This window comes from Sinohyriopsis cumingii, chromosome 16 (assembly GCF_028554795.1).
Source record: "Sinohyriopsis cumingii isolate HCF-2022 chromosome 16, ASM2855479v2, whole genome shotgun sequence".
NCBI lineage: Eukaryota > Metazoa > Mollusca > Bivalvia > Unionida > Unionidae > Sinohyriopsis > Sinohyriopsis cumingii.
This window is the reverse complement of record NC_142976.1, coordinates 33,124,372-33,150,181: the sequence shown is the minus strand read 5'-3', so window position 1 is coordinate 33,150,181 and position 25,810 is coordinate 33,124,372. Positions and strand designations below refer to the sequence as shown.

Below are 25,810 nucleotides of genomic sequence, written 5' to 3'. Positions count from 1 at the left end.
GTTATTTAATACAATTTATTACACTTGTAAGGTAAGGGGTTATCTTTATAAAATTTAGCACATAGGTCAGGCATCGGGTACTGACGTGCCTTTTGCCTTTATAGTTATTCAGATTCAATAATTTTAATGTTTTCTTCCATTTGTTGATCCAGCCATCAGTCATTTTTACACTATTTTCTGGAGCTAACTTCCAAAACTATTTAAAGTATTGCTTTCAAACTTGGTACACAGATTAGACTAGTGGTTATGATGACCTTTAAAACTGGGTAAATAGATTGGACTAGTGGTCATCATACCTTTAAACTTGGTACATATATTAAACTACTGGCTATGATGACCTTTAAAACTGGGTAAATAGATTGGACTAGTGGTCATCATACCTTTAAACTTGGTACATATATTAAACTACTGGCTATGATGACCTTTAAAACTGGGTAAATAGATTGGACTAGTGGTCATCATACCTTGAAACTTGGTACATATATTAGACTAAAGGTTGAGATGTCCTTTAAAACTTGGTACATATGTAAGACTAGTGGTTAAGTGCTTTAAGATTTGCCTTGCTAAATGTCAGATATAAATCTCCTTTGTGAAGGAATTTTGTTGTTTTCTAAAAATAAAAATAAAACCTATGAAAACAAGGTATATCATATAATAACCTTTTGGTCTGTTGGTATTCAACATATGGTTCCCCAAATCCAGACTGCTCATGTCGCCAGCACTCTTACACAAGGTATATCAGAAAGTTGAAACATCAGGTATTGTATTTTCAGATTGTTGTGGGAACTGATATAGCTGACCTGTTGCTGGAAGGTCATGAACCAACAACCCAGGAATACAGCCAATCAGGAGTAAGGATTTCCCACAGTATGGATAACCTTGATTCTGTCAGTGACTCAGATGTTGACCAATCTGTCACATCAATGACAGTGGACCGTTCCATAATCAATAAAGACAGACAGATGGAAGATGTTACAGACAGATTTAGGCACTTGCTTCTCTATGGCAGGAAAAAGGTAAGTAATCTAATGTTAAGTTTCTCCATAGAATGATTTGGTGCATTGCAGCACTGCACATGGTTCAATTGACATGGCTATATTTTTAGTTTGGAGGGTTGTCAGTCCCTTCTTGTTTCTGGTGTAGTTTCTGTTATATTTTACCAAATATAATTTGTGTTATTAAACGAAAACAGTGTTACAAGTAGTAACAAAGTACAAATTAACTGTCCCATATCAGTTGTATTTCAGGGAAGGCAACTCAAATTTAGTTGCATGATTAGACCTTATAGTATTTATCTCCCTTGTATACTGATCCACTGATGGTAAAACTTGAAACAATAGTAGAATATCACTCTGTATGGTAATCTTTATCAGAATCGTTTGTTTTCTTTTTCAGTTTTATGTACCATGGAAAAATAACGTAAAGTTTCAAAGAAGATGCTCTTTAATATCACAAGTCAAACTTCAATAACTTGCAATACAGACTTTACATAACAATAAGAGAGAATGTTGAATTTTCATGACATCGTTTTTACATGTTGAAGTTATGATGGTAGTTACTGATGAGATCCATTCATTTTGTCAAGAAGGTTGTGACGACATACTATTTTATTTAGATATATCCCAGAAAATTAGAGAAGATTCTGGTCTCAAATGTGTAGCTATTTCAGAACATGTGGTACTGTTTATATGGATAAATGGGAACCTGTCCAAAAATGGGTGAACATAAAAAAAAGAGTATATATGTTGTTTTTTTTGAGAGCTATGATTGGATGATAATGAAAAGTAAAATTTTAGTAAGAGAATCTTTTGAGAGATTATTCCATTTGTAATTTTAAAAAATATAAACAATTTTTTATTGATGGAATTTCAGTGTTTTTACAGACTTAACCTTGGAACACTCATTACTGAGATTAGCACCTGGTTTTTTAGGTGAGGATTTGAAAATGCCAGTTTATAAAATATGTCAATCTTAAAAATGTGTAACGTGGATTTCTCTAAACAGAAGCTTTCATCAAGGATGGATCTGTAATGAGAACTATTGGCTTGATCTTGAGCATTCAGAAATGTAAATATATTCAATTTTATAATCATCATGTTTCCATAAGTTTACAAAGGGAGCTGAATTAGTACTATGAGTTCTTCAAGGTCACTTCTAAAATAATGATGAATAGTTGTTATATTTTACATTGGGAAAAAAATAAAAAATGGAAATCTGTAGAAATTGAGTGTTTCCACTAAAAAAAGATATTTTTTAATAATTTGCTAAAATAGCTAACTTTGTAAGGATCATACAGAAAGGAATTAGGTCAGCTTATGGAGAAATAATGATCTTGATTCTTTATGCATACATCAGATGATTTTCACCAAATAAACTAAATCAAAACTCATTTTTCAGGATGCCTTGGAATGGGCAATGAAAAATAAACTTTGGGGTCATGCCCTGTTCTTGGCCAGCAAGATGGATCCTCGGACTCATGCCACAGTCATGACAAGGTCAGTTTTTACAGCTTTCACATGACTTAAAAAGTTTTCTTAATTTCATCTCATGCATTCATTGCCTTCACACAAAAGAATGCAATAATACCCAGAATTGTTATATGTTGAGGAAAAACCATTATAGTTATGTTGATTGCTTGGCTTTTAATGACACTTTAAACACCTTTTGTTAGCTGTATGATGCAGATAAAGTGGGGGTTAAGTGTCTTTCTCAAGGACACACAGAAGCAGCCAAATGGGCGTGACCTTGGTGGGTACTGAAACTGTGACTGGTTGAGTCCATTGCTCTTCCAGCAGAGCATTATCAGAGATAATGGTACATACATTGTATATTTATAGCACAATCTTATGATTAGTGACAGGTTACAGTGTAATTTATGCAAGAAAATCTATATATAATATTATTTAACCATTTTGCGACTCGCCAGTGGCTTAGTGGTTAGAACGTCAGCGTCAGATGTGGGAGGTTGCGGGTTAAAACCCTTGACAAGTCATACCAAAGAATTATAAAAATAGTTCTAACAGCTGCCTCACTCGGTACTCAGCATTGAAGTTAGTGTTAGGACTAGTCAGCCTGGTTTCAGGATAATGCGACTGGGTAGGACATCATGATACATGTCTATAGCATGATGCCCCAATGCTAGACATCACCATAAACAGCCACATTGCAGTTATTGAAGTGATATCACTGATTTTTTTAAAAAAAATATGCTAAAACTCTTAAACACACACACACATAACCATTTTGTCTAGAGCTATCAATACAACCTACCAACCCTTATGATTTGAGTGTAAGTCTTACGAATTGACTGTTTTGTCTGTGTTTGAGTTGGATCCAGGTTTCATATTAGAATCGAAGGAGTTGATCAGGGAACCAGAATAACTTTAAAGAAGTACCTCATATACTTTAAACTGCATGATTTTTGCATGCAGAACATCAGCATGATCTACATGTTGTGTATAGAATTTCTGAAAATGGGGTCTAACATGATACATGTTCAACACAAAAGGGACAATGAGCCTCTTATAACTTTTAAATAGCACAGAAGAATTAAAAAGAATATTCAGAATTCTTCAGATAAAAAGCAGGAAGGGCAACAATTACATTTATTGGACATCGTGTTGATTTGATTACATCTAGTGGCAAAAGAGATGATTGCCATTGCAAAGTGAAATGGAAAAGAAAGCTAAGAGTTATGCTGAGTTGGGAGATAGCAAGAAGCCATTGAGCTTCACTGTACTTTGGAACTGCAGTTTGTGAAACAACTGGAGGTAATTAGGGTCTTGGTTTACTATACAAAGTCTCAAGTGGAACGTAATGTTTACTATTATTTCATTAGTCTCGGATTACAAGTCTGAATATTTTAGATGCATATTTTCCAACTTATCAGTGTACATGCTATTTTATATTACACATTACTGAAATTGGTCTGACTTATGGACAGTTATTGACTGCCTTAATGAGAAGGTCTTGTTAGGGTTGGCTGGTCTGTCAGTATATAAATGCTTGGAAGAAATTTCTTTTGCACTAGTGGTTGAAGTAGCATACTGTATAGTGGCTTATGTGTCAGTCTCCATTGCACCTGACACATTTTTGCAAGAAAATAAAAAAACAAATGAGAGAGGGAAAGAAGCTTTAGCCAGTATGTGTTACTGTACTAAGTTTAATTGATGATTCAATACTAACTCTTGTTCAAGGATCAGAAAAGTTTATATAATGACCTGTCATCCATCTGTCTGTCTATCCATTAGTACAAATGTGTTTATTATTACTCCTGAACAACTTGATAATAAAGACTTTATTTAGAGAAGGTAACTCAATTAGTTACAGAACTAATCTACCTCGAGGCTTTCTATCTGTTATATACAATATATACAGTATATACAACATGATGTGAAGAATCTGGCTTGACACTAAATAATTAAGTAATTTTAAAATTCAAAGCATCAAGCCTGGAACACATGCACAGGCATCTGTGAAAACATAAACATATATTAAACATAAAATATCATCCTGCATTGAAAAATTCAACTATGAAAATGATGTAAAATTACAGAAAAGCTTGGACCACAAATAGAAATGGTATCACTCAAGCAAATGAAACTGGTGCCAAACCTTCTGTCAAGCATATCCACTATGTTGTTGAATTTGTATATCAGTAAGGAGTTTTCACTCTTACGATTTTTAGATGGTCCTCAGTGAAGTCATGAGTGAAGCTTTCTCACATACCCACATTAGCCGAATTTGAGACTCGAACCCACGCGGACAGAGGTGAGATGGCAGTGATCCGTAACAGAGAGCACTTTAGACCACTCGGCCACTCGGGGCCTCTCAACACTTCTTGTAATATGTAGCTAGTTGTAGATAAAATGTTGGTGATCAAATTTCCACAATGGGTGCCTTGGTGGAAATCAGGAAAATCTTAAATTTTTCACTACAGCACTGGAACACTATGTAGCAGATCATAGATGAAAATGGTATTAAAGACATGTTATTGCTAAATCTTTTGAAAGAATGGTTGCATTGACACAAGATTTTCACCAACACATGGCTTGCAATATGTAACTGGACCTGAATGAAAATGGTGCTGCTATAACCACCACCATGTGCACGCTATTGTGAACAAGTTGAATACTGAGACCTACTTGATCTTGGGACAAGTCAATGGTTATTGCTTGCGTTTTTTTGCTTCATTAGGCTTGTGTAAAAATAATTTTGACTGGACTTTGTGTTTCATTGTTTATCTATTAATAAATTGAAAATCATTGCTCTAAGTTGTTAACTTGGAATGTGTGTGTGGGTATCCATGATTGCTTACTAGCATGATAATACAATCAGATATGAATTTAGTTTTGTCCACACTCAGTTTATTTACATATATGCACACACACACACACACAAACACACACACACACATATATGAAGAAATACATTGAATGATACCAGTTAAGAAGTTTTCTTCCCAAAAGCAACTCCCACCCCCTGGAACCACAACAAAACAACAGAAAATTCTGGATTAATTGAAATTTTGTATCTGATAATTTTTGATAATGTCTTTCTTAAGTTCAATGACAGCTGTTTTAAACTCAAAACCACAACATAGATTTTTGCATTACACTTATATTGTGATTGTGTGAACTCAAACATATAAGAAAATAATTTTGTTATCAGATTTAGTCTATTGGATTTATCAAGAATGAAACATTTACATTACTCTGAAATTACACCGCAGAACTGCAGGAAAGAAATATACTTCTTGTGAATACCTTTGCTAAGAATTACTCTGAAATTACACAGGAGTAATGGAGGAAAGAAATATACATCTTGTGAATATCTGTGCTAAGAATTACTTTGAAATTACAATAATGTAGGAAAGAAATATAATTCTTGTGACTACATTATTACATATGCTAAGATGTACTCAGAAATTGCATAGGAGTAATTGAATTAAAGAAATATACTTCTTGTGAATACTTATGCTAAGAAGTACTCTGGAATTACACAAGAGAAATGGAGGAAAGAAATACACATCTTGTGAATATCTATGCTAAGAGCAGCAGAGCATCAGTCCCATCAGGAGAGGATTTATATTGTAGAGATAAAAAAAGGTTTATTTTCACTTTTTTAATTTAGTAATTTGTGTAAATCTATCATTTGGACATTCCTATCTTTATGTCAAGAATTTGCTGCAATTATTGCTGTTTTTGCAGGTTTGCCAATGTAGCCATGAGGATGAATGATCCTCTGCAGACGTTGTACCAGCTGATGTCTGGGCGCCAGCCAGCAGCCGTTACGGTGAGTTTTAAGCAGACTTAAAGACTAAAATAAATCTGCATTGTGTTTAGTATATATTATTATACACATAAGATAGCAGCTGTATGATATTAATATAAGTAACAAGAGATCATTAATGTAAATGTAACTATCGATACACCTCATTTTATCCATTTCAGACACTCTCTACAGTAAGAATAAAGTTCTCGATATTTATCTGAAATTGATTTGTTGGTTTGTTTATAGTGACCATGATTCCTGTTTTGGTTTGAGATTAACTTGACAGTTTGTTTTTGTTACTATAGATTTATCTCTCATAAGCTATAAGCAATGCACGCCCATTGGACTAATATTTATAAATGTTTGTATGATTGTGTGTACCATAATGGAAATAATTTGTACTGAATGTCAGCTCACTTTTTTAGGCCTTAAGAATTTGTGACACCAGTAACTTATTATGCAGTTAACTTCAAACAATGTTGTTACTCATATCTAAATGTGGATAGAACTCACTATCTTGTTTGTAAAGTTATATCTCAATTTGGATAGAACTCCCTGTCCTATATATAAAGGTTTATTTATATATAGATAGAACTCACTGTCCTGTATGTAAAGGTTTATTTATATATAGATAGAACTCACTCTCCTGTATGTAAAGGTTTATTTATATATAGATAGAACTCACTGTCCTGTATGTAAAGCTTTATTTAAATATGGATAGAACTCACTGTTTGTAAAGTTATATCTCAATTTGGATAGAACTCACTGTCCTGTATGTAAAGGTTTATTTATATGTAGATAGAACTCACTGTCCTGTATGTAAAGGTTTATTTATATATAGATAGAACTCACTGTCCTGTATGTAAAGGTTTATTTATATATAGATAGAACTCACTGTCCTGTATGTAAAGCTTTATTTAAATATGGATAGAACTCACTGTTCTGTATTTGAAAGTGTATCTAAATGTGGATAAACCTCGCTGTCTGTACGTAATGATGTATCTAAATATGGATGGAACTGTCAGATATGTAAAGGTATATCAAAATATAGATAGAACACACTGTTGTGTATGTTAAGGTATATCTAATTGTGGATGGAATTATCTGTCCTGTATGTAAAGATAGATCTAAATATGGATGGAACTCATTGTTTGTAATGATATATCTAAATACTAAATATGGATGGAATTCACTGTTTGCAAAGATAGATCTAAATATGGATGGAACTCACTGTATGTAGAGGTATATCTAATTGTGGATGGAATTCCCTGTCCTGTATGTAAAGATATATCTAAATATGGATGAAACTCACTGTATGTAATGATATATCTAAATACTAAATATGGATGGAATTCACTGTTTGTAATGATATATCTAAATACTAAATATGGATGGAATTCACTGTTTGCAAAGATATATCTAAATATGGATGGAACTCACTGTTTGTAATGATATATCTAAATACTAAATATGGATGGAATTCACTGTTTGCAAAGATATATCTAAATATGGATGGAACTCAGTGTCCTGTATGTAAAGATCTATCTAAGTATGGATGGAACTCACTGTCCTGTATGTAAAAATATATCTAAATATGGATGGAACTCACTGTTTGCAAAGATATATCTATATATGTATGGAGCTCACTGTCCTGTATGTAAAAATATATCTAAGTATGGATGGAACTCACTGTCCTGTATGTAAAGGTATATCTGAATATGTATAGAACACAGTCCTGTATGTAAAGGTATACTAAGTGCCAGATTTAAAGAGAATATTGCTGTACATTTCATGATACAGTTGAAATAATAGTAAAGTTTGAAACACTGGTTCGAACTTAATTTACAAATTGTATGTTAATCAGAGGTTAACTTTTGTAAAATTGCTGTTGTTTTTTCTTCAAACTGTGTAAAATGAGCAAACAAACTTGATATCATCAGTGTATTCTCAGCATGTTTTTATTTTTTAATGTTTTTCTAATTTCATGCTGTTTGTTTTTGTAATAATATTATGTTTCTTATCTTATAGGTGTTGTTTTAAAGTTGTAAAGCGCTTAGAGCTTCCAAAGATTAGGCGCTTTACAAAGTCCTCATTATTATTATTATTATTATTATTATTATTGAGAAGTTGGGTGACTGAAGGCCACACTTAAAAGTTATCTTTCTTTTGTTTCATGTATCAGTGTATCGTGGAGGAAAAGTGGGGTGACTGGAGGCCGCACTTAGCAATGATCTTGTCCAATCAATCCCAAAAGCCAGATTTAGACAGAAAAAGTATTACATCACTTGGAGATACTTTAGGTAAAGTGATTTTGGTTTGCTTGCTATTAACCTCTAAGACAGTCATAACATTTTGGCTGGAACAGCATTATTGTTCATTTGAAGTGTATAGTAGCTGTACTTTTTAGCACTATTATTATGTACAAGATTGAACTAGCATTAAGTGATTTGAAATATTGGTGAAAGTGAAAGCCAGTGAAGTTACCAATGCTTGAAGAAAGCTTAAGTATGTGTAGTATACAGACTTAACAGAGAGGCGCCAGTGATGTGATCTGCGTTGTATTACAGCAAAAGCTTAAACTTAAGGATGTCTTGTATATAGTAACAACCTATCAGTCGGAAGGACATCTGTTATATGGTAACCACTATCGGTATGAAGGACATCTGGTATATGGTAACCACTGATCATTATAAAGGACATCTGGTATATAGTAACCACTATTGGTATGAAGGACATGTGGTATATGGTAACCGCTGCTCATTATAAAGGACATCTGGTATATGGTAACCACTATCGGTGTGAAGGACATCTGGTATATGGTAACCACCAATCAGTCGGAAGGACATCTGGTATATGGTAACCACTATTGGTATGAAGGACATCTGGTATATGGTAACCACTATTGGTATGAAGGACATCTGGTATATGGTAACCACTGATCATTATAAAGGACATCTGGTATATGGTAACCACTATTGGTATGAAGGACATCTGGTATATGGTAACCACTATTGGTATGAAGGACATCTGGTATATGGTAACTACCAATCAGTCAGAAGGACATCTGGTATATGGTAACCACTATCGGTATGAAGGTCATCTGGTATATGGTAACCACCAATCAGTGGAATAATGTAATGGTGTCTAGATGAGTTTTTTTGTATTGCAGCTGTTTTCATATTCTGATTGATCAACTTACTTTCTTCATACGTCTGGAAAGGCTGGATTTGATACTGAAAGTCATTTCTAACAATTTTTTGATTGAGCAGTGCGTTTGATTGAGTATTGTTTTTGTGTTTATAGTTTATGTGTTCTTAAATATTAGGTATTACAAAATTATCCTGGGGTGCTAGTCATTCCATCCTTTAGTTCAGATCATACCATGATAATCATTTTATTTTGGTTGAATTTTTTAGGTCAGATATATTTTCATATTTGCAAATTTTTTCTCCATATATGTAGTTGACAGAACTGTTTGCAATATCTGATTTTCTTTTGTAAACATATTCCTAAGGATTTATTGAACAACTGTTGTTGAATAAAGACATAAGAAATCATATGCCCTGATCCACCTAAGAAAGTTCTAGTAGTTGTGTTACTCTAAGCAGATTATGTAAAACTTGAACATAAGATGAATACTATGTCTTAATGGTCTTTTCTCAACAGGCTTAAGTGTATTATAATAGTAAGGAAGATGACTGTAGAAAACAGGCTTAGGTGTATTATAATAGTAAGGAAGATGACTGTAGAAAACAGGCTTAAGTGTATTATAATAGTAAGGAAGAAGACTGCAGAAAACAGGCTTAAGTGTATTATAATAGTAAGGAAGATGACTGTAGAAAACAGGCTTAAGTGTATTATAATAGTAAGGAAGATGACTGTAGAAAACAGGCTTAAGTGTATTATAATAGTAAGGAAGATGACTGTAGAAAACAGGCTTAAGTGTATTATAATAGTAAGGAAGATGACTAGAAAACAGGCTTAAGTGTATTATAATAGTAAGGAAGATGACTGTAGAAAACAGGCTTAAGTGTATTATAATAGTAAGGAAGATGACTGTAGAAAACAGGCTTCAACCAAACATCATTTAAAGTCAGTATATCTGATGCTTAAAATAAAGTTTTAAATACAAATTTATGGTATTTCAATTGTTCAGATTTCAAATTAATAGTGGTATCTCATGATAATGCTCTTTGTAAAAAAAAATTATACAAAATGACTAGAAATAATTCAAAATTAGCATTGTATAAAAAATACCCACTTTAGCAAATTTTGTTTTGAAATTTGTTTATATTACTGATAGTTCAGTAAAAGGAGGAGAGATATTATGCAGTTCGCAGTTGAGCCTTGATGTACTCTCTGCTTCTTTCCAAATGTTTGTATGATGAAGTTAATGCAGCTAGAATTGATGTAAAATTACTTTATGTCAATGATTTGATGTGACTTGTTGCCTCTTTGTATCATAGTGCTAGGAGACATTTGAGTTAAGGTAAAGATTGCGGCATCTGTTTCATATTGAATATTAAAAATGTAAAATGTTTATTGTTTTAAAAAGTGCAAGAATGCTCTGGAAAGAAAATTATAAACTCAACAAAAGGTATATAACAAAGTATATGGGGAAATCAGTGATTCAAGACTTGGCATACATTGGTTGATATATTTTCAGTGTTGGAATACTGATGCAAGCTAAGATTAATTGCCAAAACAATCTCACCAGCATACCAACACACTTTTACTTATCTCTCATACCAACACTCTTTTATTAATCTCTCTCACCAGTATACCAAAACACATTTATTATTGTACCAGATAAGAAACAGTTTTGATTTTTAACATGGTCAGATTAGATGACTTTTTACATTATCATTTAGTTATTATTTTGTTAGGAAACCCACATCAAGATATTGGAGTTCTATAGTAATCACCATTTCCATCTGTCAGTCTGTTGGTGTATCCATTCACACTTAATGTAACCAGCATGTTTTTGTAACCCTTACACATGATTAGATGCCACTTGATCATTGATCAGCATATATATAACATCTCCAGTACAGTGGATCATATTGACCAGCATAACTTTGGAATCATTTGATATGTTCAGATATAATTTACACAGCAAAACTTTGCTTGGTTTACATAGCATAACTTTTCATGGTTTACACAGCATAACTTTGATTAGTTTACACATCATAACTTTATTTGGTTTCCATAGCACAGCTTCACTTTTTTACATGGTATAAACTATACATGCTTTACACAGCATAACTTTACTTGATTTATACAGCATAAGTTAACTTTATTTATGCAGCATAACTTTGCGTGATTTACATCAGCATAACTTTACATGCTTTACATAGCATAACTGTACCTGCTTTACACAGCATATCTTTACTTGATTTACATAGCATATCTTTACTTGATTTACAAAGCATAACATTTTACTTGTTTTACACAGCATGCCTTTACTTGATTTACACAGCATAACTTTACATGCTTTACACAGGATAACTTTACTTGATTTATTCAGCATAACTTGATTTACACATCAGAACTTTACTTAGTTTACACAGCATAACTTAACTTTGTTATTTACATAGCATAACTTTACATGCTTTACACAGCATAATTTGACTTGATTTGCACACCATATCTTTACATGATTTATATAGCATAACTTTACTTGATTTACATAGCATAACTTAACTTTATTTATATAACAGAACTTGAGTTGGTTTACACAGCATAATTAAATTTATTTACATGGCATAACTTTACTTGATGTACACAGCATAACTTTATTTGATTTACATAGCATAACTTTACATGCTTTACACAGCATATCATTACTTGGTTTATACAGCATAACTTAACTTTATTTACACAGCATAACTTTACTTGATTTGTAGATCATAACTGAATGTTATTTACACAGCATACTTGATTTACACAGCATAACTTGATTGACATAACACAACTTTACATGCTTTACACAGCATAATTTTATTTTATTTATACAGCATAACTTTATTTACATAGCATAACTTTACTTGGCTTACACAGCATAAATTTTACTTGATTTACACAGCATAACTTTACATGCTTTACATAGTACAACTTTACATGCTTTACACAGCATAACTTTACTTGCTTTATACAGCTTAATTATTTACACAGCATAACTTTACTTGATTTACACAGCATAACTCTACTTGATTGACATAGCACAACTTTACATGCTTTACACAGAATAACTTTACTTGGTTTACATAGCATAACAGAACTTTATTTACACAGCATAACTTTTCTTGCTTTATGCAGCTTAACTTTATTTATACAGTATAACTTTAGTTGTTTTACACAGCATAACTTTGTTTGATTTTTACTTGATTTATACATCATAGCTTTGTTAGATCTGAACCCAATTTGTTGTGCACCTTTATATTGATGGGATATTGAATAAGTTTGAATTTGTGCATTACACATCGTTGTTTAGAAGACTTGTTGTCCCTAATTGCTTGTCCTCCTAGCTTCACTTACTGCGTTATGACTTTACACATTGCTTTTAGCCAACATTATTATACACTTTTGCCTTTAACAAGTTGGATTTTGATTATTCCCTGTCATCATTTAGAGGGGTTATGGCCCCTGAATATCTGTCTTCTCCCAACTTGGGTTTTCTAATAGAAGCTGATTTCTTGAAGGACCTACTGATCAGAATCATAGGGTGGGTCCCATGATAAAGCCCCCATTGCTACTAACTATAACAAATGGTTGGTTACAGGTTACTGTTAACTATACATTCCTTTATAATGATCCTTAGATGAGGAATATATATTTAATTAATTTTAGTGCTTGATAATACACAGTAACCTGTGCAGTTTTTCGATATTAGCTTTTGCTTCACTCTTGTCACATTGAAGTAGGATGAAATATTTGTATTATATAAGGGAGAGGACTGATTAGTTGCTAGAAATACTGCCCAGTCCCATTGTATCAGTATTATGACAATACGGTATGCTTAAACTGTACTGAAGAGTTCTAATTCAGAACTCAGATTGTTATGTTATTTGTACATTAAATATAATTATGATGTTGTTCTTTATTTCAGCGGCCAAAGGGTATCTGTATGCAAGTCACTTCTGTTACATGATGTCTCAAATTCCATTTGGTTCCTACAATAAAAAGTCATCCAAAATTGTTCTTATTGGTTCTAGTCACAGGTAAGAGAGAAATTCAATTCGTGTGAATTACCTTAGTCTGTTGTATCATATTGCAATTGTGTTGGTCATTAGAGATTTTTAACGTACCATTTTTAGGTGCTTATAAGTTGAAAACTGCATTGATCCAGATCTGCCATTAGACAATGTGCCAGCAGATCTGAGTCTGTACAGTTTGTTAGGAGTAATCAGTAGAAAGAAAAAAATACCCTTAGCCTGCTAGCACATGATGCAAAATGAGATCAGGGTCTATGTTTTTTGAAGTTAGACTGGACTTAAAATTGTATGTATATGATAGTCAGTTAGGATAAGCCATGAGAAAATAAGTGATAGCTGCAGTAATTTGGGCTATTTGCATACACAAAAATGGAGATTTATAGTAGTATTAAAAAAACCCATCTTTGTTTTGGTTGTTTTGAAACTCCAACATTTTTTAAAAAATGTACTTGGCATGCAGCCTACCAACACATTTTTTTTGCATCCCCCAGTCTTTTGTCCTTAAATTTTGCATGTATATTTATGATTTTTTTTATAGACACAAAACCTTTACAGTGCTGATGTTTAGTTCCATTCAAAGTCAGTTCCAGCCAACATAAATGATTGAGTTATGCACCCCTGAAATAGAGTACCCTTATGGTTCATTAGGATTGGTTTATGTGGTTTACAACAATTTATAAAGAATGCGGAAGGTCGTGTGTTTGAACCCAGGTCATACCAAAGACTTATAAAAATGGTACACAGCTGCCTCACTAGACACTCAGCATTATGGGGTTAGTGTTAGGATTCGTCGACCTGGTGTCAGGATAATATGATTGGGTGGGACATCATGCTAGATATCTGCAGCATGTTGCCTTAGTGCTAGACCTCACTCTAAAAAAACTGCCACACTGGAGACATGATAGCGATATGACTGAAAAATTGTTAATGCTATATTAAAAATCCAAATCACACACACATACACGCACACCAGTTAAGAAACATTACATACATATGATGAGATAGATGAATGTATGGCATGTAGAACTTTGGATTAAGGTTTTACTCTTTTATGTAACTGTGTAAGGGCTATTCCATTAAAACATACTTGGGACCAAGGGAAGGCAATTTTGATCTGAGGAACGCACCCAAAGATGCAATTTAGAATTGTCTTATTATTTTAATATGAACTCCGTGAAATCAGAGTAAAAACTGCCTTCCCTGGGTACCATGTATGTTTAAATGGAAAGGCTCTAGCATGAATACCAAGCAATTAGTGTAATGATATGTATTACCCCATGTAGAGGTATTGACTAGGTAACCTAAATGTGGAATATATTGGCATATCTTATAGAATTTGTATGATGTTAAATTTAATATGCATGTAGTACACATAATAGGGAAAGCCAGCAGAATGCCGTTTCAGTAGACTTGATGTAGTTGTAATAAATGTGTACTGATATAAATTGTTTTGTGGTATTGTTACAAACTTAACAGCGACCACTCTGGTGGCCTAGTGGTTAGAGCATCCACCTTGGAAGCGGGAGGTCGTGGGTTCGAACCCTGGCCGAGTCATACTAAAGACTTATCAAAATGGTACTAACAGTTGCCTCGCTAGGCCCTCTGCATTAAGAGGCTAGTGTTAGGATTGGTCATCCAGGTGTCAGGATAATGTGGCTGGGTGAGACATGATGCTATATGTTTGGATGCCCCAGTGCTAGACATCACTATAAACTACCACACTGCGGACATCGTAGTGATATGACTGAAAAATTGCTAAAGCTACATTAAAAATCTTAATCACACACACAGACACACACACACACACACACACACACACACACAAACTTAACAGAATTTCTAAAAGATTGTTGTTATTATTAAGTATAATTTAATGAGCACAAGGTTTTCATGACTTTGTCGTAAAGCTCAGTACACTGCTAATATTCAGATTAAAAGGAGATTCATCCATTTTTATAAACGGTTTTGCAAGTTTGTAGAAAAATATATTCTGACACATATGCAAATGTAATGCATTTTATGACTGGCCAAATGTAAAAACCCCAAAAACAAATGTAAAATCATAAAATCCACTACTGTAACTGTGAATTCATTTATTTTTATTCATGTCAGTTTTTGTGGTTAAATAATCAATTTTATTTTTATCATTGCTTAAATTGATTGGTGAAGGGGCCCTGTAATTTATACTGAAGGATCAACTTTTATTGGATTTTTAGAAATAAAATATCCAAACATTGGTACACCGTGACAAATAATAAACTTGCACCATATACTGTAAGAAACTTTTATGTTGCCTTGTTATTGAAGTAAGGTCCAACTAATCTGCAAACGTATTAAGCTTTCTAATTGGAAGAATGTCAAACTCATTTGCAAGTGTAATAAGTTTTCTGATTAGAAGAATGTCGGACATTGCACTATATACTGTTGGAAACTTGAATTCAGTTGTACTTGTCATGTAATGACCATTTATCACCAAGGAGAATTACATATTACGACAATCTTGAACCAAATTTTACATTGAAAACTGTCTATGCTAACTTAAAATTCAGGTCCAGCTGCAAACAACATAGACCCTGAGCTGCTGCAGCATAATGTGTCAGCAGAACAGGGTCTGTGTTGTTTGTTCCACTGATTACTCCTAGCAAAGTGTACAAACCCTGAGTTGCCAGTGCATAATGCAATGGCAGAGTTGGGTCTGTACAGTTTGCAGTTGTAAGCAAGCAAGTAAATACAGTAGGTTAGAATCTCAATAATAATCTTGAGTTTGAGAATTTAATGATGTTAACGGCAATAGTTCATTGATTCAACTTGAAATATTCCATCCAGATGATGATTCTTTGCTTTTACTACTAACTTCTTATCAATTTACATTGTAAACCCATGTGTTTTATTCTTTGAAAATCTCTCAGTTCACTTGGGTTTAGTGTTAAATTAGAATGTGTTAAGTCAAGACTATCAAAGCAAGACTTTCAGAACTGTTTTGTTCCTCGTGGACTTCTCATCAAAATAATTAATTATGTTCCTTTTAATTTGTTTGCAGTTTGCCATTAGAGGAATTTGCAAGTAATGAAGCTATACAGTGTACAGAAATATATGAATATGCTCTAGCACTTGGGAACACGCAGTTCAGCTTGATTTATTATCAGGTATGTTGTTTAATTCAATGCCTTAATGCACACTTGGGAACACAGTTCAGCTTGATTTATTATCAAGTATGTTGCTTAATTCAATGCCTTAATGCACACTTGGGAACACGCAGTTCAGCTTGATTTATTATCAGGTATGTTGTTTAATTCAATGCCTTAATGCACACTTGGGAACACAGTTCAGCTTGATTTATTATCAAGTATGTTGTTTAATTCAGTGCCTTAATGACAAATCTAAATGACATTTAGGTATAACTTTTCCCACTCTTTTTTATCATTGTAGGCATAGGCTTCAACATAAAGTGTTTGTATTTAGTTCAGATATCTGACCCTCTTGTTTGTACAGTCATGAAACTTGTCGGGTGTATTCATGGTAACAAATGTCACTGAACAACATTGCTTGCTCTTGATCATTATGATTAACTCAGTTTATCTAGCACTGTTGAATGTTGAGCCATGAAATCAGATGGGTGTATTTATCTTGATAGATATCACTTGTCAAAAGTAGGTTACAGTGATGTACTTTTTTGCTCTAGTGACTTTGCAGGTTGTGTGGAATATACACACTAGAGCAGGTGAGACATATTATTCAATGAAATTCTTGAGTGAGTATTACATTTGCATTGCTGTACCACATGGTATAAAAAGATATGAGGAAAAGAAAAGAAGTTTCTCTGTTGTAGGATTCAGATAAAACAATAATTTCTGAAACTTTTTAAAACTTATACAGTTCTGCAAATCCATATACATTTTAAATGTGTTTATATCATCAAAGAGTAAATGTTATGTTACCTGTAGGTTTTCAGCTACACAATCGAGCAGGCTGTATGTTTTCTGCTCGTGAAAAGAAATTTTTCTAAAGATCTGTAACTCGATATTTTCTTTCAGTACTTCAAATTCCTGTATGCCACAAGGCTTGTAGAATACGGGTACCCTGAGCAGGTAAGGAAATTTCAACACATTTTTCTGCCAGATGTAAAAATATGGAGCCTAGAGATCAGACATAAGTTTATACAACTTGTGATAAACTGTTATGTACTAACATATGTCAGGTCCAATTGCAGACAACATGGACTCAGATCTGCCATCCATGATGTTTGCTTAATGATTGATCCTAACAAACTGCATAGACCCAGATCTGTTGGCACATAGTGTGATTGATAATCTGGTCCTGTGCATTTAGTGGATATGGATTCGACTTATAAGAAAACATGGTATACTTCCTATGAGGATTATTCCATGCATTGTATCATACATGGTATACTTCCTATGAGGATTATTCCATGCATTGTATCATACATGATATACTTCCTGTGAAAAATATTACATGCAATTATCATACATGGTATTCTTTCTATCAGAAATATTCCATACAGTGTATCATACGTACAAGAGATACTTCTTGTGAGAAATGTTACAGTGTATCATACATAATATACTTCTGTAAGAAATATTCCATACAGTGTATCATACATGGTATAGTTCCTGTGAGAAATATTCCATACAGTGTATCATACGTACAAGAGATACTGCTTGTGAGAAATGTTACATAGTGTGTCATACATAATATACTTCCTGTGAGAAATATTCCATACAGTATATCATACATGGTATAGTTCCTATGAGAAATACTACATACAGTGTATCATACATTTTATACTTCCTGTGAGAAATATTCCATACACAGTATCATATATGGTATAGTTCCTATGAGAACTATTACAATGTATCGTACATGGTATACTTCATATGAGAAATGTTACATATAGTGTATCGTACATGGTGTTTTGGTAAAGTTTTCATCTTTCATACTTGTACTAAACCAGGGGACATGGAATATCCAGAATATTAATTTCTCTGCAGAAGTTTTCTCGGGTATTTCAGATTCTTCTTTATTTAGAATACTTGATACGGATTAAATACACCTTATTTTTTACTGAAGCAAAAATTGAAAAGTTACTAATTCAGTTATAATTTTGTTTTAGGCATTGCAATATTTTGAGGTGATCTCAAGACACATCCAGACGATGCCTGGATGTTTTCAGCATGTACTAGTCAAACTTGTGTATGAGGTGAGTTGGAGTCAATTTCTTTTATGAATAAGATTAATTTAATAGTCGTCCTAAACTGTAAATGCATAATTCAGTTAATTTTGAAAGTAAAGCTATGATTGTTAATCAGGTAACTTGTCTTTGAGCATAATTAGTAATTGTTGGTCATGTCTAGTTTTTAATGCATCAATGTATATTTATCTATTGAATCCATTTTCAAAGTAAATTTGTTAATTTGGCCTCTTATAATACTATAGCTTCAAGACAACAACGAGTGCAAAGGGCCATATAGTGTGAGTGTTTTGTATTTTCTTGTATGTCAGTGTGAGGTTTTGATGCAATATGCGTTGTATGAAAGTAACATCACAAGGTAAAGATATAAAATTACATGCCTTTGTATTTCAGCTGGCTAACCAGCTAAAGTTCTACGATGCTCAGCGGCTACAGGAGGGAGATGATGCAGAAGACCCAGAATGGCTTACACAGCTGTATCAGTTACTCCAGCGATTTGAGGTGCAAATTGTTCACCACTAAAAACATTTCTTTTACATATGCAGTCAACTCTGGGTGGGATCCCAAATTCGTATATTTGTATCTAAATTGTCACTAAAATAGAGGGAAATTTTTTTATGATACATAAGATGAACCTTACAATGCATTTTATGATAACAGAACTTTCTTTACATCTAATGTCATTATTAATGGAGTTTACAGTATGCTGAATAATTTTAGTTTGCTTCAGTTCAGTAAGTTTACAACATCAGATTTAGATATATTTCTTTAATCTGAATTACTGTGATTTATTTTAAATTTGTGGGTATTAAATTGCATGGTTTGGTTAGGAAGTAAGTAGATGTGGGTACATAACTTAGTGGATTTGTGATGTAAACTAAAAACTATATTTAAAATGATGACTTTTAATTCTCTATAGATTATAAGGTGATTCACATCCATGTTTAATCTCTAGTACTGTAACAATAACTAAATTGACTGGGCAAGTTATTTGGTGATAATGCTTAGCATAAATGAATCAAAGAAAATGCTAACATAATTCTGCATGAATTCAATCAAGATTTAAGTTATTGTTTTCAATGTTCTTAAAGATTGCTATCAAATGGTAATGCTCTGGACAATTACGGATTAGACACTATGCGAAGCCAGTGACATCCAAATTAGGTTTCAACAAAAAAAAAGTTCCATTCTCTCAACTATCAAAACATTGTTGACATGGTCGTCAAGGGGAGTGAATCTTTTGGTAAAATCTCCTACTGCTGTGGCCTGCCCGATCATAATGAATCCACTGTTTGTAGACTGGATTCTAATTTGATGTGACTGGATGCATGAAACATTATTCCTTAGAGTTAGCAGAAAATAGTAGCACTCTTTGACATTTTCCAAGCTCATTGCTGGTGATACGGCTCTCTGTACCTGCCTCATGAACCCTAATATTTATCTGTCCACAAATTCTTCAAGAAGAAATCAGATCTTTGTTTTATAAGTTGTATTGAGCCCAGGTGATTGTTCAGTTAAATCAGTGAGAGGTCTATGGAGATGTTAGGTCTTCATTGACCTTGCAACATCTACCCTTAAGCCAAAATTGATTATCTCAGATTAGGTCTTGATTGACGTCTACCTTTAAGCCAAGATTGATTATCACAGATTAGGTCTTGATTGACATTACAAAATCTACCCATAAGGGGAAATTGATTTTCTCCAAACATGGCAAATATCACTTAAGATAGACACAATTAAATTAGAGAAAGTGGGACTGATCCATTGTTTCTTTATTCAGGATTTAGTTACATGTTTGAATTGTAATTAGGAACTATGGTGTACTCCTGTGTTTTATTTGCTTCATTGAATAATAAATAGTACTTGTGATAAGTAGAATATAAAATGTGAAGACATTATTTTATTAATGATACAATGGTACAACTAACATTTGAACCAGACCTGGTATTTAGTTTCACATTAATCTCTATGTTCTATTTGGAACAGTGTCTAATGGTAGATAATACCAGACCTGCCAACTCTTATGATTTTGCCGTAAGTCTTAAGAAAATTACCCATAAAATACAGACTTACGGCATACGAGCAATAACTGCAGAAAAATGATTGTTGCCAAAAAATATGGATAATTGGTTCATCCGTATTTTATTTGGATCCGGGTTTCCTTTTTTAATTAGTGAAATTAGTCAGGGAACCAGACTAAATTTACAGCAGCACCCCATATGCTTTAAACTGCACCTATTTGTTCATGTGAAGCATCTGCTATTTGTTCATGTGACTCGTCTGCATGATCATACTGTTTATAGATTTTTTTAAAATGGCGTCCAGAAAGCGATGCATGCTTAAGATGAAAGGGAAAATAAGCTTCTAGAAAAGTGTTTATAATCAACACAGAAGAATAAAAAGTAGTATTCAGATTCTTGTGAATAAAAGCAACAAACCATAGGGTTTGGAACTAGAGTTTGTGCAACTGTACTAGTGTAAATAAAGTCTTCGCGTACATTACAAACTTTTTAGTTGAACATCATGTTTATTGTTGATGCATCAAACTTTTAATTATGCTTTCCAGCTTTACAATAGCAGTTATTGATATTTTGTTACACCTTACTGAAAACTGGTCAGTCTTGCGAGAAAAAAATCAACTGCCTTACCGAGACAGACTCGTCAGGGTTGGCAGGTCTGTAATACCATGCTTTTATGATCCACACATATTGTTTTGGATATTTCTATGGGTAAATGAATCTTCTAACATTATTCAAGGTTATGTGCACTTAAAAATGGCCTAAATTGGGATTGACATTTTATTTTCTTAGACTTTAATCCTTTCATGTTTCTTCAGTGTTTGCATATTTAATGGGATTGCATCCATTTTATATTACATATTCATCATTATAATAGATACAGCATGTGATTTGTGAAGACAAGAGGCACATGTCATCAAAGTTATTTTGTATTTATTACTTTATCATCAAGTATGGTCTTTATATTAGTGAGTTTTCAAGTTTTTAAGTTTACAGTTGTTTGCATGCAAATTAAATTACAAAATAAAATATTCTAGTGTACCTCATCCAACATAAACATGGTGTGACAATATGTACTTCTCGGTCCTTGATAACACAATTGATATTGAAGTTAACAAAATAGTATTGCACTGCTATGACATGCAGTGATGGAAAGGGGGGCATGCTATGGAATACAGTGATGGAAAGGTGAGCATGCTATGGCATGCAGTGATGGAAAAGGGGGCATGCTTTGGCATGCAATGATGGAAAGGTGAGCATGCTATGGCATGCAGTGATGGAAAGGTGAGCATCCTATAGCATGCAGTGATGGAAAGGGGGGCATGCTTTGGCTTGCAGTGATTGAAAGGGGAGCATGCTATGCATTGATGGAAAAGAGAGCATGCTTTGGCATGCAGTGATGGAAAGGGGGGCATTCTTTGGCATGCAGTGATGGAAAGGTGAGCATGCTATGGCATGCAGTGATGGAAAGGGGGGGCATGCTTTGGCATGCAATGATGGAAAGGGGGGCATGCTTTGGCATGCAGTGATGGAAAGGTGAGCATGCTTTGGCATGCAGTGATGGAAAGGTGAGCATGCTATGGCATGCAGTGATGGAAAGGGGGGGGCATGCTTTGGCATGCAATGATGGAAAGGTGAGCATGCTATGGCATGCAGTGATGAAAAGGTGAGCATGCTATGGCATGCAGTGATGGAAAGGGGGGCATGCTTTGGCTTGCAGTGATTGAAAGGGGAGCATGCTATGCATTGATGGAAAGGAGAGCATGCTTTGGCATGCAGTGATGGAAAGGTGAGCATCCTATAGCATGCAGTGATGGAAAGGGGGGCATGCTTTGGCTTGCAGTGATTGAAAGGGGAGCATGCTATGCATTGATGGAAAGGAGAGCATGCTTTGGCATGCAGTGATGGAAAGGGGGGCATTCTTTGGCATGCAGTGATGGAAAGGTGAGCATGCTATGGCATGCAGTGATGGAAAGGGGGGGGGGGCATGCTTTGGCATGCAATGATGGAAAGGGGGGCATGCTTTGGCATGCAGTGATGGAAAGGTGAGCATGCTTTGGCATGCAGTGATGGAAAGGTGAGCATGCTATGGCATGCAGTGATGGAAAGGGGGGGGGGGCATGCTTTGGCATGCAATGATGGAAAGGTGAGCATGCTATGGCATGCAGTGATGAAAAGGTGAGCATGCTATGGCATGCAGTGATGGAAAGGGGGGCATGCTTTGGCTTGCAGTGATTGAAAGGGGAGCATGCTATGCATTGATGGAAAGGAGAGCATGCTTTGGCATGCAGTGATGGAAAGGTGAGCATGCTATGGCATGCAGTGATGGAAAGGGGGGCATGCTTTGGCTTGCTGTGATTGAAAGGGGAGCATGCTATGCATTGATGGAAAGGAGAGCATGCTTTGGCATGCAGTGATGGAAAGGGGGGCATGCTTTGGCATGCAGTGATGGAAAGATGAGCATGCTTTGGCATGCAGTGATGGAAAGGGGAGCATGCTATGGCATGCAGTGATGGAAAGGGGGGCATGCTTTGGCATGCAATGATGAAAAGGTGAGCATGCTATAGCATGCAGTGATGGAAAGGGGAGCATGCTATGGCATGCAGTGATGGAAAGGGGAGCATGCTATGCAGTGATGGAAAGTGGAGCATGCTTTCAGTGTCAGCTTGAGCCATATTTTTTTGTGTGTGTATACTCTTGGTCTAGCTTTGCCCATGAAAACCACAACCACAAATATTGGTACATCACAAGAATTGGTACCCTCTAATAATAATGAATTCACAGATTATTCTATTTTAATTTGAATGTGTTATCCTTGCAAACATTTTGTGGTCTACGGTGTTGTTTCAGGTCAGTTTTGAGCATTCTGTCATTGTTTTGCATTGACTTTAAGCAGACAATGTCATTGTTTGTGCATTCATTTTGGTGTAAAATTAGAAAAATCATCACGTACTTTGCTTTCATATGTTTTATGAGTTAAACACAAATGACAAATCAGTTTTATGCTGATAAATTTTGTATCTATCCAATGTCCTCAATTCGAGTCTGTTTCATAAAACTGTGTACTGGAATGACTTCAGATAAAACCCAACCACTTTTAACTCCCTTGTAGGATGGTTCCATTCAGCCCATGTCAGGGACTGTTACACCAATGGGTCACTATGCAGGAACCACAGCAAGTAGTGAAAGTGGTGAAGTGGCAGCGTACACTCAAGGACTTGATGCTGCTGCACCCCAATCCCAAATGGGACCTGCCCACATTGAGTATCAGCAGCCAACATATGGTGCCCAGGGGTATCAACAATATCAGGAACACCAGCAGTATCCACAATATCAGCAACAGGAACCTCAAGGGAATATTACTGAACCCATTCAGCAACAGTATTTGCAGACAAGTTCTGGAGAACAGGGACAGGCAACAAATATTGGTGATCAGCTGGGTCAGCCAAATCAACAACAAGGTATGTTGTAATTGACAAAGTTTGTTTCCTATGTTATCTCATGCTTTCTGGTAATAAGCTGCAACTACAGCAATCAAATCTCATTCATGTAATTGCAGTAAAAACAGGCCCAGCATTTAATACACATATCATTGTAGCCAGAAGGTCAGGTGGATTGAATTATTACAGTATAAACTGGTCCAGTATTTAACATAAATTACATTGTAGCCAGAAGGACTTAGTAAATCAAGTTATTACAGTATAAACAGGACCAGTATTTAACATAAATTACATTTGAGCCACATAATGATTGGGTGTGAAACCACATTATCACTGGGAGTGTTTTGTGTGAAACCACATTATGATTGGGTGTTTTGTGCAAAACAACATTATGATTGGGTATGTTTGTGGGAAATCAAATCATAATGGGTGATAATAGACAAAGAACTATAACTGAATCAATTAAGATATGTAGTTAAACCAGAAATAAAAATTCACCCATTATAATGTCATCATAATCATGTAGATTTTAGGCCAGCAACTGTATTATAGTGAGGCACTTTATACAGAGGGATTGTTGTTGCTGCATCAGAGAATGATTCTGTCTTTATTCATGCTGAGGTAATTTTAGTTCATTATTTTTAACATTTAGTAATCTCTTAATTGTTTTGCAAGAATGCCTCCTTGATTTTTTAGTGAATTCTTTAATTAAATATTTTAAAATTTGTCCTACAATTTGAGTATTTGAAGGGCTTCACCTTTAAGTCATTCTCAGTATAATCTTGTGGATTATTGATAGCATTGACATAAAAAGATGTAAGTAAGCTTATTCTAGTAAAGTTAGCATAACAGAAAAGTCCGAGATTGAATGAAAATTGTGAAACATATTGTGTCCATTGACAGCATACCTGACAAATTCCAGGATGTCACGTCAGTATTGGTCAGGTAAAAAGATGCATGTTCATTTCCTGTCTAGTTTGCCTTTTGTAATAAATTGACAATTTGCCATCTTTTCATGATCAATATCTGCAGTATTTGTTTCATGGTTATTTTTTCTTTTATTAATGCATGTCATCTTACTATATTTGCTGTATTGCTTGGTTGTGCAGACCGCTTGACATAAAGTATCCGTGTTCAAATTGCAGACTGCTTGACACATAGTATCTGTGTTCAAATTGCAGACTGCTTGACATATAGTATCCGTGTTCATATTGCAGACTGCTTGACACATAGTATCCGTGTTCAAATTGCAGACTGCTTGACACATAGTATCCGTGTTCAAATTGCAGACTGCTTGACATATAGTATCAGTGTTGCAGCAGTATAGATTAGTTTCTAAACATTTTTTCCTTCAGATTTCTCTAGTGTATAAGAAAAAACATTTTTTTCTGGCAATATTGTTTTCTGTGTAGTGTTAAGCTTGTATATTTTAGGGGGGAGGTCCAAGCATTTACTTTGTTTCCTCTCTGTCCCAGTCTTTTGTGCAAAAAATGAAATCAATAATTGCAGGCTTAGCATTAGACAGATGCCAGTAATTCAAGAGTTCTCTCCCTTTGCATATCTAGTCTGCCATTTTTAGGTCAGTGTCTGAATGATAATGTGGACTTTTAAAAAAATACGTTTGTTTTCAACATTACTTTTTTCTGTCATAGAATA

The 25,810-nt window shown here is 34.3% G+C and overlaps 1 protein-coding gene across 4 annotated transcripts in view; it reads left to right on the top strand.

Annotated features, from left to right (window-relative positions):
* LOC149780178 (uncharacterized) overlaps positions 1–25,810 on the top strand; it is a 124,381-nt gene that overhangs the window by 41,115 nt on the left and 57,456 nt on the right. For 3 of the 4 annotated variants that reach the window (XM_089936922.1, XM_089936920.1, XM_089936919.1), the window contains 11 exons: positions 774–1,016; positions 2,398–2,495; positions 6,210–6,294; positions 8,456–8,573; positions 13,382–13,493; positions 16,528–16,633; positions 17,522–17,575; positions 18,619–18,705; positions 19,090–19,197; positions 23,827–24,175; positions 25,058–25,099. In XM_089936922.1, the coding sequence (XP_089793048.1) occupies positions 774–1,016; positions 2,398–2,495; positions 6,210–6,294; positions 8,456–8,573; positions 13,382–13,493; positions 16,528–16,633; positions 17,522–17,575; positions 18,619–18,705; positions 19,090–19,197; positions 23,827–24,175; positions 25,058–25,099 (1,402 nt within the window). The remainder of the gene's footprint in view (positions 1–773; positions 1,017–2,397; positions 2,496–6,209; positions 6,295–8,455; positions 8,574–13,381; positions 13,494–16,527; positions 16,634–17,521; positions 17,576–18,618; positions 18,706–19,089; positions 19,198–23,826; positions 24,176–25,057; positions 25,100–25,810) is intronic. The other variant, XM_089936921.1, reaches the window with a different exon arrangement.